The 14,435-nt window shown below is 43.0% G+C and overlaps 1 protein-coding gene across 12 annotated transcripts in view; it reads left to right on the forward strand.

The window, feature by feature from the left end:
• TP53BP1 (tumor protein p53 binding protein 1) overlaps window positions 1-13,848 on the forward strand; it is a 37,373-nt gene extending 23,525 nt beyond the window's left edge. For 6 of the 12 annotated variants that reach the window (XM_054836781.1, XM_054836779.1, XM_054836777.1 and 3 more), the window contains 15 exons: window positions 319-555; window positions 1,100-1,157; window positions 2,371-2,463; window positions 3,623-4,088; window positions 5,058-5,210; window positions 6,670-6,962; window positions 7,300-7,476; window positions 7,691-8,112; window positions 8,248-8,439; window positions 8,938-9,141; window positions 9,729-9,941; window positions 10,560-10,654; window positions 11,671-11,870; window positions 12,727-12,872; window positions 13,486-13,848. In XM_054836781.1, coding sequence (XP_054692756.1) covers window positions 319-555; window positions 1,100-1,157; window positions 2,371-2,463; window positions 3,623-4,088; window positions 5,058-5,210; window positions 6,670-6,962; window positions 7,300-7,476; window positions 7,691-8,112; window positions 8,248-8,439; window positions 8,938-9,141; window positions 9,729-9,941; window positions 10,560-10,654; window positions 11,671-11,870; window positions 12,727-12,872; window positions 13,486-13,697 — 3,161 coding nt within the window. In that variant the 3' untranslated portion in view covers window positions 13,698-13,848. Of the gene's footprint in view, window positions 1-318; window positions 556-1,099; window positions 1,158-2,370; window positions 2,464-3,622; window positions 4,089-5,057; window positions 5,211-6,669; window positions 6,963-7,299; window positions 7,477-7,690; window positions 8,113-8,247; window positions 8,440-8,937; window positions 9,142-9,728; window positions 9,942-10,559; window positions 10,655-11,670; window positions 11,871-12,010; window positions 12,240-12,726; window positions 12,873-13,485 lie in introns of those variants that run through there. The other 6 variants (XM_054836772.1, XM_054836776.1, XR_008578612.1 and 3 more) reach the window with 5 other exon arrangements.
• Window positions 13,849-14,435: the final 587 nt, after the last annotated feature.

Raw genomic sequence — 14,435 nt, forward strand, 5'->3', positions numbered from 1 at the left:
TCGTTCCCAGTATTCATCATCTTTTAGCAGGACTTCCTCTGTTAGGTTCACAAAACAACGCCCTGCATTTGCTGGATGAAAGGCAGTGTGTATTTTTGCTTGTGTAATAGTAAAGTATTCTGTGGCAAGCTAAGGATGATACCCGTGCTACAGAACTTTCATGCTTCAGAACTCTAGATAGGACTTTCCACTACTGCACAATTGCTAGTAAAATGCATGCAGTGAAGCATCTTCAAAATGGAACCAGGACCTGAACCCCAGCAGTGTGAATGACAGTAGCTACTTTTTGGTTTACTTTTTTTGTTTTCCTATTTTCAGTGGATGATAGTTGCCCAGACAGCACTATAGCAACTAGTGATGTTACAGCAGAGGGCTCAATGGGGACCAACAATGTCACCGTGGAAAGTGCAATGGTATCAGCAGATGTGTCAGAAGTGTGCGAGAAAGGAGATTCTCACGTGGTTCCTGAGGCTGATGCAAAACTCTCTCTGCGAATGAATGTTGTTACCCCTGTGAATGATGGGAGTGAGGAGTCCCTGCCATTCAGCTTGGAAAGTAAGAGGATGAAACCTTGAAACATATACAGGTCCTACTAGATCTCAGCCCTAACTCATAAACTCTTTGTGGCGTTTCCTGAGACAGTCTCTGAGTCTCTGTGATTTTTCTCATTTTTCTTTTTGAGCAGTGTCACTTAAATTTGTTTCTTTGTTTCTGCAATGCTCTAAGTGAGGATGGAGTGACAGGAGAGGCCTCTGTTGTGAGGAAAGATATTTCCAGCAGACTAAAAATTGTGATGCATAGTGACAACATCACAGGACAGGAGCTGGAGTTTGATTATATTGGGAGGGAAAAAGATTTTAAAAATATAACCTGGACAAAAAAGTTTGATACCCTTTTAATCAGAACAGTGACGTTCAGTCTAATAGTCTAAAACTTGTAGAAACTCAGGTCTGTGATGAGAAGTTAGGCGGGGAGGCCTGGGCACCCTCTGTCCAGCTTTACTCAACCCCTCTCTTTGCTGAGTGTGGGGGGCTTGGAAGGGGCAGGAGAGTCTGTTCAAGTGACACTGAAATCATCCTTCCCTCCCTTCTCGTTTCAGAGCCTACTGCCAGTGACAGGAAAGATGGATCCTCTCCTGCTGCCGGGGCTGCTGCCAGGTAATGGGTCTTGTTGCTGCGCAGAGTTAATACGAAGGTCTGGGTAGATCCTTTTTTCTGTTTGTCACCAGCAGCAGGGAAAAAAAAAAATAAAATGAGACACAGAGGCATGCAATGCTTTTAGCAGTAGCCACGACATTATAACTCGTTAGCTCTTGCAGCAGGTTTTAAGTACATAGGCAAGGGTGCCCCACCTGCTCTTTCACTACGGGGTTTGTGCTTCCTACTAATGTCAGCATTTTGCCTCCATCTGATTGTAGTCAAAGCAGAAATTCATGTCTTGTGCAGTCTGGAATGCAATTCTCCCCTATCCACCTCTTAAACTTCAAATGTGTTGTTTTCTGCTTTCTTTCCTTATCGTATGATTTTCTGCAAAGAATCTCTGAGGAGTTCTGAAAGAGAATTCTCTTTTTGATATGAAGCTGATAGAAACATAACCAGGTCACTGATGTACTGAAATCACAGTTTAACATGTTGACCAGAACATAAGTTATTCCCTTGGTCTTTTGATTTGTACGTATTCATCTTATCTCACATTTGATGCGTAGCATCGCTTGATTTTAGCTTTTGGGGAGTATGGTTCGTATGTACTAATAAGAATCTGAGTCAGAAGAGTGTGACCTGTGGTCATCTGAGTGAAGTATAATGGTTTGAAGCAGTGAGAAAACTTTGAAATAAACTCAGTATCTCTTGTCACAGGATTGCATGCTGGATGGTAATCCTGCCTCAGTGCTAAGTGGCAGTCATTCCTCACTGGTTGAAGGATGGGTTGTCTTTTTGGGTATAGGATGAACTTGATCTCTCAGGGTCTGCTTTATGACTGTCATAACCCATATTTTTGTGGTGTCATGAAAATCCTGAGCAGTAAGCCATAAATGGTCTGTTTTCCCTTGGTGGGTACCAGAGGTAGTAGATGGTGAAACTCCTGATGGCGCTGCAGTTTTCTATACCACGTTTTCTGGAATTGTTACATTGCTCTTGGCTGTTAGGGTGTCTGCAGAAATAACAGAAATGCTTATGCAATTGCAGCTTGTTTCTTGACCTTTGAGACTGACCACATCTCACTCATTCTGTGGCTGTGTAGGTCAACAAGCTTAATACCAGTTGTTGCTTTCCCAGGGGGCTAGAGAACTCTTGGTTTGCTTTATAAGAGATTTTTCTCATTCTCTGATGCTTTTTTGTTTGTCTGTTTGTTTTAAATCTGCACTGCTAGCTCCCAGAAAGCATCATCTGTGTTTAGTCGTGTCTGTGAAGTTCGTCGAGAGGATGAGGCCAGAGGTCATGGTCTTTCCACTTCTCCATTTAGGTAACTCCTCACAGTCTTTGCCTGCCAGTCCTGGTTGGATTTATATGCACATGTGCATTTTCTACATCAAAGAAATTGCACAAAGTCACTGTCTTTGGGTGACTTAGAAGGTTGGGGATAACAGGGTAAGTATAATAAGTACTGTATGTTTGTATCTCACATGGTAATCAGACTTATCTTTTTGACTGAGCAGCGATGTGATTCCAGCTGGCTAATATGCTTTGGTAAAATCTGGGGCTTGAGAGAACTGAGATCATACTTAGAGCTGTTAAATACCTTTTCTTTCTCCTGTTCCAAGATCTTCTGACCTATTGTGTTATTGTTTCTGCTATTGTCTCCCTTCCAAGTCCATTGATTTTTTGCTGTCTCTGGTTGCTTTGGAAAGGACTGTACTGCTGCATATCTTATGGTGATAAGGATGCTGGCTGGAGGAGCAGGTGTAGAAATCTCATTTTTCGGTGTTTTCCATTCTGTCGTTTGATGGGGCAGTGAGGTCTTGGTCTACGGAGAGAGAGTAACCTATATTTCAAGAGCATTGAACAGTTGTACTAAAGACCGTAACGAATAGGGAGTTCCAGTACTGGGCGATGTACAGACAGAATGGAAGACAGTCACTCCTCAAAGTTCTCAAGTACATGAGGGAAGCCAAATGTATACTTAGACTAAGGCTCAGTATACAGTCCCATATAGTACCTGATGACGCTTCTGACAGGGCAGGCAAATTCTAATGAAAACATCAGACAGCATTTGTGTTTATGCTCCTGCCCCTTCTCACTAGGTGTGATTATCAGTTTCAAGCCAGTGAAGTCCTGAAGCAGCCTGTAGCAACTTCAGGATGGCATGATGACTTCCAGGAGCATGTTGCATAGTTGGTGCCCGACATGTGGAGTATAGATTGCTTTATTAGTGTTTGGAAAAGCGCCTAGTTCTCTACAGGTGTCAGCCATTCTTCTTGCTACCATGTGAATCACTTGAGAGATGTTGAAAGGTTATTTTATAATTTGAGACTCACTGAATTCTGTGCAATTTTAAGAAGCAATTGAATGACTGCCAGTTGTTTGGGGTTTTTTTTTTTATAGTACTTTCACTTAAGTGGCAGCATATTGGTTCTCTTGCTTTTTTAGTCAATAATTTTGATCTCTATATAACTGTTTTGCAGGGGGAATCTGTTCAGTTTTCCTGGCACACAAGAAGATGCTGAATTACATAAAAATCCCAGTGGTGGACAGGTCCTAATTCCTCAGAGGATGCAGCAGGACTGCTATCAACAACCTTCTGGTGCAGAGGATGAGTCATCTGTGGAGGCTGGTATTGTAAGCACTCAGACAGAAGAAGGGAGAAGAACACAGAAGAAACCAAGTAAGGCTGTTAAAATTGATGAAAGCCAAGAGAGGTGGGCGAACACCAAGAATAAAGGGATTCAAACTACAGCAGACTGTCTTTTTACCCCAACAACCATTACAACAGCAACACAAACGTCAGAAGAAATCTATAGGCAGGTGGAAGTGGGAACCAGTATGTCTGGGGAAAGACCTGGGCGACAAGATGCGAATGTCCAAACTGAGGAGAGTGGGGAAAAGCTTGTGAATGCCTCTGGAGAGCACACGGACTCTCTGCACAGTCAGGTGGGATGAAGGCTGCCTGTATTTAATTTTACTGCTTTAGAACAGTAAAGTATCCGTTCAGCCAGTAAATTCACTAACAGTAGGTTCTCTGTTGAAAAAAGCCAGAAGACCACTTTAAAGTGCTAATGTCACAAGCTTTCCTGTATCAACTGTACACAACTGCTAAGGTAGCAATACTCAGTGGGCAGCATAAGTTTGGGAAGTAAATGTCTCCGTATTTATTTTCTGGAAAGATATGACAAGTTTGGGTTGGTTGGTTTTGTGTGTCCAGATGTAGCTAACACTGTAAAAAAAAAAAATTCAATTTTTGTTGAACGGAGATGGGAGTTGCATGAAATTTTGAATGAAGGATTTGATGCCTTCTCTTCTGCACCAAGTAACTTCTGACAGCTTGTTCTGCCACTCCATCCAATGTCAGTGGATAAACACAGGAGGGGAGAGCTTCTCCATATGAACATTGTAACAGGATGAATAACTTTGAATTAGTATTTCAGAAAGTATTGCAGACTCAAGAAAAATCACGGCTTTGCAGTTACAACTTGTATATTTTCTTGTGAACACAAAGACTAGAAAAATGCTTTTTTCTGAACTTAAGAATAGTGCGTCCTCTAGGAAACAGGAGATTAACAGGGCCGTAAATACGCAGTGCAACATTGATATGATATGTCTGAATGTCCACTGAATGAAAGAGTATCAGAAGCCATGCTAAGCAAGTTTACTGTTTCCTCCTTGGACTGCTATGATTTCCCTTCCTCTACCCATAAGCAAGTCAGCAAAATGTGTTCAGTTCTCCCTTGTTTAGGGTCTTTTATGTTGTTGCATCTAATTTGTAACAAGATGCTGAAAGGTTCCCTACACCAGTACTTGAACATGATATGAAGAAACTGTACTGCAGAGATAGCTCTTCCCAGAAATTATTTGCTTTTCGTCGTGGTCTGATTTGTTTTTAATTTGTCCTGTTTATTACAGGGAGAGGAAGAGTTTAACCTTCTTCACCCACCCAAAGGCCGAGTTCAGCATCGCCACACGCGAACCATTCGAGAAGTGCGCACTGTCGTTACGCGTGTTACAACAGACGTTTACTATATAAACGGTGCAGAGGTGGAACGAAAGGTAGTTGAGGTAAGTTCTTGTTTTCAGGGCTAAATGTAATGATATGTTGGCTGAAAAATAAAATTAATTAAAATGAGAATGTGTCGTGGCTGCGCGAAACGAGTTGCGTGAACAAGTCAGCATGCTGCGATGACAAACTTTTCTTCATGAGCAAACATGTAGACCATTTAGTGCGTGGCGAAAGCAGTGTATTTGTTGCTGGTGTATTTCATGCCCGTTACTGTATTCTGAAGACACACTTTTTTTTCTTCCCAAAGAACCAGACAAAAGACTTTACTATGTCTGTCTGACTGTTTTAAAATTCTTGGGATTTTGTCAGAATAGAGATATTTCAGAATAGGCAGAAATTCTGTTAGTAAGCAAAGATCACTTCTGCCTGTAAAATTGAACTATGTAACGTAGTTTAGCCAGTTTTGCAGCTCACTGTCATTTTTAACTGCACTCTTTTGAGTCCTGTGGACCAGATTCTGTAAGAGGTTTAGAAAAAGCAACTTAAAACCAAAAAATAAGCAAGCTTATTGTTAGTACAGTTGTGTTGGTCTATGTCCATTCATTAACTGGAAGATCTTTAGGGAATCTCAAAAGATAGCTGACAAACGCTGATTTAACATGCACAGTAATCCTATCAGCCTGCTAGCAATAAAATGTTACTGCTATTCTGCTATAAAGGTACATAACATAAGAGTCTTGTGCTGTGTTGTTACAATGAGTAATGACACAAAATGATTAATTAGTTCAGTGCAAAGCTTATACTTTCACACCTCATGCTACACATGAAATTGCTTATTGTAACATTATAATAATAAAGTTTCCTAAAATCATAGTATCATAGAACGGTTTGGGTTGGAAGGGACCTCAAAGGTCATCTAGTCCCATGGGCAGGGACACCCTCCACTAGCCCAGGTTGCCCAAAGCCCCATCCAACCTGGCCTTGAACACTGCCAGGGAGCCAGGGGCATCCACAGCTTCTCTGGGCAATGTACTTACATAGGTTGTGTAATCACAATCATAGAACCATTTCCAATTTATCTACCAACATTTGACATCAGTATTTCATAGATACATATTTTTATATCCATAAAACTTTAATGGCTCCAAGTGACTAGCTGTCTGAAACTGATCTTGGATTATTAGTAACCAAAGGCCGCTAGTGTCTCATGTATTTGTTGCACTCTCACACCCTCGAAGGGAGAGAATTACTCAAAGCCAGACTGATTTGATACCAACCAAGCTCTGTCCTGTTGATTGATTTCTTAATGTGACTTCTTTATACAGAGCAGTGAGAGATACACTGTCTACCATTGATCAGTTCAGACTCAAATCTGCATGGCTATCTTCAGTTTGATGAATATGGGCTCATCTTGTCTGCACTTTTGCCTGGTGATTGTAGAGCTTCCATGTAGCAAGTGTGTTATCTTTGACAAACCTCTTATTTTTTCTTTCTTTTTTTTTTCTCTTCTCTCTTAAGGAAACTGAGGAGCCTGTAGTGGAGTGCCAGGAGTGTGAGACTGACACATCCTCCTCCAGAACTGCAGTGGGCTCATCACTGACCTCGGGAGACCTTGGTGATGTCAGCTCCTTCTCGTCTAAGGCCTCAAGCCTTCACCGTACATCCAGTGGAGCAATCAGTGGTCACTCTGCCACCCACAGCAGCAGCAGCAGCTCAGGGCAAGGAACTGGAGCTCTCAAAGGGAAAGTATGTGGGACAGAAACTGGAGAGTTTGCTTTACCCATTGGCAGAGGCGTCTTAGGAAAATTAAGGTACGTGCAGAGATTTGGGAAGGGAAGAACAGATATTTTGCAGAAGTGAACGGCTGGCTTGGGTGTAGTGTGAAGCAGGGTAGGCCCTAAACCAAGAACTTCCTGGGAAGGATCTGGCTTGATGAACAGAAATAAGGAGATAGTTTTTACTTTCACATCTGTTCTTCCTAGAGGAAAAGTTTGTTTCCTTGTGAGGCATTGCTTTGCCTAAACTCTTGCCAGTTTAGCAGCGATGAGGCAAACTTCTTGACCGATTGTGAGATCACAGAGAAAGTTGGGGGGGGATCCTAGCGATCTGGCTTCTCTTTTCGGAACAGCTAACTCATAAATTCTCTAGCCCTAGGAAAGGAGCTGGTCAGCCAGCATCTCCACTCAGAGTTAGCCAGACAGGAGCACTGCCTTGTGAGGAAGAGGAGGACTCTATGCCTGGCACACGTCAGGGTGGCAGAGCACCTGTGACACCTCGTGGGCGAGGAAGAAGAGGCCGCCCACCATCTCGAACAACAGGAACAAGGTACCCTGGAAAAAGGAGACTGTAAATTTAATTTATTGCCAAGGAAGAGAATAGGGAGCTGCTATCTTAATGTGACAGAGAAAAAGGAGCACTGAATTTTTCAGGAGCTAGTTTTTGGTGATAGCATGTAGCAGCTGCAAGCATCTCACCCAAGTATTCTTTGTTTAGTAACTGTTTCCTGATCCTTCTGGGACTGCTTTTATCTTTTCTACAGAGATTTATCTGGACTGCCAGGTGTGGAGGATCTCTCAACTACAGCATCACCTGAGGAGAAATCATTTACTCATTCAGTTCGCCTGCCAGATGGAGGGGAGAAATCTGACACTTCTGGCTTCTGTGCCTTACGTCGAAGTGATTCTCCAGAAATCCCATTACAAGTGGTGACTGGTACTTCAGACTGTGCAGACTCATCCTCTGGGAGCAGCTTTGTGGGCCTCAGAGTTGTAGCAAAGTGGTCCTCAAATGGATACTTCTATTCTGGGATGATTACCCAAGATGTTGGGGCAGGAAAGTACAAACTGCTTTTTGATGATGGATATGAATGTGATGTGCTAGGAAAAGATATTTTACTCTGTGATCCTATCCCACTGGAGACTGAGGTGACCGCACTCTCAGAGGATGAGTACTTTAGTGCAGGTAAGAGCAGTGCTTGATTGAGCTCCATCCATGGGTTTTCTGAGTTGCTGAATGCAATGGGAGATGGGTGCTTGTCCAGGAGGATGAGAAGCCTGGGTATAGTTGGTTAACAGGTGTTATTTGATGTCTTGTCAGGTGTGGTGAAGGGACACCGGAAGGAGTCTGGAGAGTTATACTATTGCATTGAAAAGGAAGGCCAAAGGAAGTGGTACAAACGAATGGCTGTTATCCTGTCTCTGGAACAAGGAAATAAGCTCCGGGAGCAGTATGGGCTAGGTCCTTATGAACCTGTCACCCCCCTGACCAAAGCAGCTGACATCAGTCTCGGTAAGGGGAGGAGCTGTTTAGCTGCTGGCCGTGCTGTTCTGTGTCTTGTGCCTTTGAGGTGCTTCTAGTTCCTGATCTGAATTACCCATGTTTAAATCTTTCTGGGTATTCAACAGTGCTTTTGGTACTTAATGGAATCTTTGAGATACTTGTTTTGTATCTTGTTCAGAGACTTAGTGGTATTGACTGGTTTGTGGAGAGTGGCCTCCTTCTAGGACAGTGATGCTTGCTGTACTCATTTACGCTTGGTGGATGGCTGCTATGAACTCTTCAGCAGTACTGGGAGGAAAAGAGACAGGGAGGGTACAGGGCTTGGGAAGAAAGATACACAAGTGAGATTTTTTTAATTTTTTTTTTTCTTGCTCTTCTCTGTCAGAGGGTAGTAGTGTGTACCATCTAGGTACTATTGAGTTTAGCCACCTTTATACATATAGGTAGGGTGAAAGCTTGTGGAGTTAGGTGACAGCCAGTGACTAATCTCTGCATTCTGTTTCACAGATAATCTTGTGGAGGGGAAGCGGAAGCGACGTAGTAACCTTGGTTCTCCCAGCACTTCCAGCAGCAGCACAACTCCCACTCGTAAAGGGCAGGAGAGTCCACGCATACCACCAGTCACACTGTCTGGGAAAAGAAAACTCGTTGCCTCTGAAGATGAGAGATCCCCAGCTAAACGTGGCCGTAAGTCAACAATGATAAAGCCTGGTGAGAACCTTATTTTCTGCTCTTAAACTTGCATTCAGCTTTTTTTTTCCCCCTCCCTGGTATTTCTGTAATTCATCTTTCCATTTCCCATAAGCAAAAAGTAGATGAGATGCTTGTTTGCCCTGCAGGATTTGAGACTGATTCTCCCTGGATGCATTCAGCAGCCGGAGATATTTTTACCAAAGTCTGAGTACTTACCTGCCATTTTTTCAGTTCTGCTTTTTAGAAACGTTGTGACCTTAATGTTGTGATTTGCCTCTCTCCCTTCTTCTCTCTTTTCTTACCCCTTTAGCCAGTCCTGAAATGCGTAGCTGTTAAAAAGACTCTTCACAACACTAAGTGTTGTTTCAGGATGTTGATAGACTGGCGAACATTGTCCCATTAGTCATTCAGGTTTTGATGTGAAGATTCTTTGCAACCAGAAGGGTAAAAAAATCCCTACTTATCCTAGTGTAATCCTAACCCAGTCTTGCCTCCCTCTGTCTCCTCTAGTAAAATAACTGAAGTTGAACATATCCCAAATCTTACCCAGGCTCTTTGTGCTGAACCTGACTTTTGAGACTCATGGTCCTTCTCTCTCTCTGCAGGGGCTGTGAGAGCCGGAGAGTTTGTAAGCACCTGTGAAGGTGTAGATGCTGTAGATCCCCCAGTACTGGAGGACCATCATGGACCCTTGCCCCACAATAAGACCCTCTTTTTGGGCTATGCCTTTCTCCTCACTATGGCAACACCCAGTGACAAATTGGTCAATCACCAGAAGCCATCGGATGGTCCCACAGGAAGCAGCGAGGAGGAAGAAGGTGAGGCAAATCTTACCCATTGCATTTCCAAGTGGAATGCTGTGGCTTTAGGAAAAACGCCAGATGCTGTCTGATCAGACATTTGTGTGAATGCTTGTTTTACCCTTTTGCTCTTTAATCCTTTGCAGAAAGCACCTAAGTCTCTGTATTAGAGAATTTACAGCCTGAAATGTGGCAAACATCAATGATGATCATAGGGCTGTTCAGCAAGTTAAAGGTGTGAAAATTAGTGAGATCAGCAGTCTCAGAATAGTATAATATGAGAAGGAAGGTTTTGAGAGATAAGGGATAATGCTGGGAAACATAGTACTTTAAAGCATGAATGCGTTGCTCCAGTTTGCCTTTGCTAGGGTCATGTTTCATGCAATGAACTGCAGCATCAAAAAAGTGAAGAAGTGCTCACTTGGCTAGTTTTTCCAGTGCTGTGCTTCCCTTTCTGCTGCCTTTTTTTTTTTTTTTTTTTGATTCTTCCGAGGGTTTTTCTAGATATTCTTAGGAGAAAGGCTGGCATTCCTTGCTGCCCTTATTGGAGTGGATGAGGGCTCTGTAGACTGAGGAGTATATGGATATAAGCAGATAGACTATAGCCAAAAATGGAACTTTCTGTTTCTGCTGTAGAATTTTTAGAGATGACTCCATACGACAAACATTACATAGCACAACAACTGCGAGCAGGAGCTGGCTATATTCTGGAAGACTTCAATGAAACCCAGGTAAGGGCTTGCTTACTAATCTAGAATGATAGTCACAGAGTGGTCGAGATTGTAAGGAATTTCTATAGCTCATCTTGTCCAACCCCCCTGCTGAAAGCAGTATCAAATAGAGTAGATTTCTTATGTTCTTGTCCACTTGGGTTTTGAGTATCCTCCGGCACGGAAACTCCACAGCCCCTCTGGGTAACTTGATCCTGTGGTTAACCACTCCCAATTTGGGGGGGGGGGGGGGGGGGGGGGAAGAATTTCCTGTATTTCAATTTCTATCTGTTGCTTTTTGTCCTTTTAGTGGATAATGCCAAGAAGAGTCTGGCTCCATCTTTTGTATACCCTCCTATCAGTCATGCATATGCATTGATAAGACCACCCAAGCCTTCCCTTCCTGAGTTTAAACCCAGCTCTCTCAGCCTCTTCTTGTATGTCAGATGCTCCAATGCTTAGATATCTTAGCACCCCTCGGCTCGGCCTGCTCCATTATGTCTTGTGGTTTTGTTGTACTGCGGAACCTAGGAGTGGATGCAGTACTCCAGATGTAGTCTCACCACAGGCCTGTGTCTCAGAACACTTAGATGTAGAGTTCTTCACTCTTCACTTACCAGATCTACTTGGACAACTAATTTCATTTAGTGTCACTTTTACTGAAATTTACATTTTTAATAGAGAGGGTAAATTGTTCTTGGAGCATCTTGCCTGAGGATGCAGAGTTTTCTCCAGTGACTCACTGAGTCTCAAACTAAAAGATGAATCTTCTCCTTTGTTTGAACTGGAAGAGAGAGTTATGATACAAAAACTACTAGGCAGAGGTTTTTGCCTGTGAACTGCATAGCTTGGAATAGGTGGTTATTATAGGTACTCCTGATTTCAGAATCTATTTATCTGATTCACCTTTCACATAATATGGCTGTGAAAATCAGGGTTTCAGTTGTTTTCTTCTTTAAAGTGTTTAGCAGCAGGATAACTTCTGGGTCTTTGCAAGCATTGTCTCCTGTTTACATGTCTTTTTATCTCCCCTGAAGTGTAATGCAGCATATCAGTGTCTTTTAATTGCGGACCAGCATTGTCGAACTCGGAAATACTTGCTGTGCCTTGCCAGAGGGATCCCTTGTGTGTCTCATATCTGGGTTCATGATAGCTGTCATGCTAACCAGCTTCAAAATTATCGGAATTACCTTTTGCCAGCTGGTTATAGCCTCCAGGAGCAAAAATTGCTAGAATGGTAAGTGCTAAATAACCATGATCTGAGTCCACAGACTGAGGATTTAATCACAGAGAATTGTTATGCTTGGGAAGCTCCTGAATCCTACAAGTACTGAAGGTGTCCCTAGTACTGCTCCCCATGCTTTCCCTTCCATTTAGGAACAGCACTTCCATCTCTTTCCTTGGATTTACAGTGACCTCTAATGCCAAGGTACATTTGGGTGCCATATACACAAAAAAGACAGTCTCCTGGGAAGTAAGAAAGATGTCAGTCTCCTCATGAGGAAGATGGAATTCAGGCAAGGCTTCCCACACACTTGGCTGACTTCTCTAATTGCTCATCAATGGATAAAGGAGAGCAATACTACTGCAATTTCCTTTTCCTTTGGTACGTTTTGAAGCCAGCTTCTGCATTTTCTATGGAGTCTAATCCAGTTGGTCTGTTCTGAGAGATCAAATGTTAGGTCAGACTCCTCAGGCAAGGTGAGGGGTGGACAAAAGCAGTTTGTAAATCTCTGTGGGCTTTTGGGCAGGAGACCGATGCCTGCCTGCTCAGCCCTGTCAAAGCAGAGACATTTTGGATACGCACAGAAAAGTTGGTTCAGGATTAAGGAGGAGCTTAGCCTAACTTTGGATTTAAGCTGCTGCACACATAATCCACCAATGTTGTCTGGCTCTTTTACTATCTATAAACAGAGGACAATTGTTCCAAGTATTTCAGGAGGGGTGGTAAGAGAGCAGGTCATTGTATGCAAGATATTCAAAGAACAATATGGAAGCCAATCAGGTGACTAGAAGTAGATAATGGTCCTCAAATAAAGTCTCAGACTACTGGATATTCTTAGCAGTCTGCATTTCTCTTCTTTATTCTACAGGCACCCACGAGAAAACCCATTCCATAACCTGAAGGTTCTCCTGGTGTCAGACCAGCAGCAGAACTTCCTGGATTTGTGGTCTGAAGTCCTCATGACTGGGGGAGCAGCATCTGTTAAACAGCATTACTCAAATGCTCACAACAAAGGTACTCATCGGGCAGTTTCTCAGGCCTAGTAGCTGGGAATCCCATGCCACTGTGATCTCTAGTATGGTTTAAAACCATTTATGATGGCTTACTTGGTTGTCTATAAGCATAAAGGAAGGCAAAGTGCAGACACTAGCTCTCTGTTTGAATGTAATCTAGAAGATTACATCTGCAAGATCCACCTTCCAGAGGACATGTTGCAGCAATTCAGAGGACAAGCCATCAGCTTCCAGCCTGTGCTGAAAGGGGGAAATAGGCAGGAGTTGCTCCTGGACCTTGCATAGGCCACTAAAATTGTGCTGCTTTGTCCTTCTGAACTCAACTGTCTCTTCCCCTCGATAAGGGATGTAGGCCCTACTGCTCACAGCGTGAGGTCAGGACTTAAGGTTTTCTAGTCCTGCCTGTAATGTTGGCTGCTGGTTTTCTGTTAATTTCTATCTCAGCTAGAGGGAATCTTCTCCTTGAAAGTTGCAGTGTTGCTCCAGAGCATGTCTTAACTTTTACAATGAGAATTCAATGGCTAGGAATGAGAGGACATGAAAGAGAGATTCATAGTGAAACACGCTGATCTTCTGCTACAGGGAAGGTCCTTTTTCTTTTTTTCGCCTGACAGATGCCTGTCTTTCCTCCTGTGCAGATATTGCTTTGGGTGTTTATGATGTGGTGGTGACTGATTTTTCCTGCCCAGCTGGTGTCTTGAAGTGTGCAGAAGCTTTACGGCTGCCTGTTGTCTCGCAAGAGTGGGTGATCCAGAGCCTTATTGCTGGGGAGAGAGTAGGCTACAAGCAGCATCCAAAATATAAACATGACTATGTCCCCCACTAAACTAAAACTTTGCCCTGCTGTCCCACTGTTGTGCAGACTGTGTTTTAATCAGGTTTTAAATGTTTGTGTAATTGGACAGTGTGCATGGATTACTGTATATAGTTTTATCTGCTGGACTTTTACGATGAAATAAATGTTCAATCTCTTGTGGTAGCTGCTGGGACTCCTCATTTATTCCAAGGCCGTCCCTCCAGAGAAGGGAGGAAAGAAATGCTTACATTTCTCTGAGCTGAATAGCACTAACATTCTACTTTCAGTAAAGGTTGACCTCAACACAAAGTCAATTATAAAGGAAGGGAAAGCTGTTCTCAATTGGCAGCCTGTATTTACAGAAGTGAATACCCTATGACCAAGTTCAGGGCGGCAGCAGAAGCAGCACTTCTGTCTGTTGGAAGAATAGCACGTTGGGTACTACTCCAGCTCGCTGTTATTTTCCATTAATTTTGTCAAGTTGCTGAAGTGACTGGTAAGAATTTCTAGGACAAAGTGCCATTTTGTTTTGGCTGCCTGCCTTTTTTTTTTTTTTTTTTTCCTGTTGTGACTATATAGGTATTAACCAGCCTTATTGCAGACTACTGAAGTAGAGATATAGACACAGGGACCTAGGACAATTAAACTGCTGGGAGACTGAGGTGCAGAGTATGCAAGTGCTGTGTATCTTTGTATAAATGGTAACGGGATAAGTCATCAGCTTCTGAGCTGCTGCATTCACAGCCAGACCCTTCATCTTAGAGGTCA

Source organism: Grus americana, chromosome 10, assembly GCF_028858705.1.
Source record: "Grus americana isolate bGruAme1 chromosome 10, bGruAme1.mat, whole genome shotgun sequence".
Taxonomy (NCBI): domain Eukaryota; kingdom Metazoa; phylum Chordata; class Aves; order Gruiformes; family Gruidae; genus Grus; species Grus americana.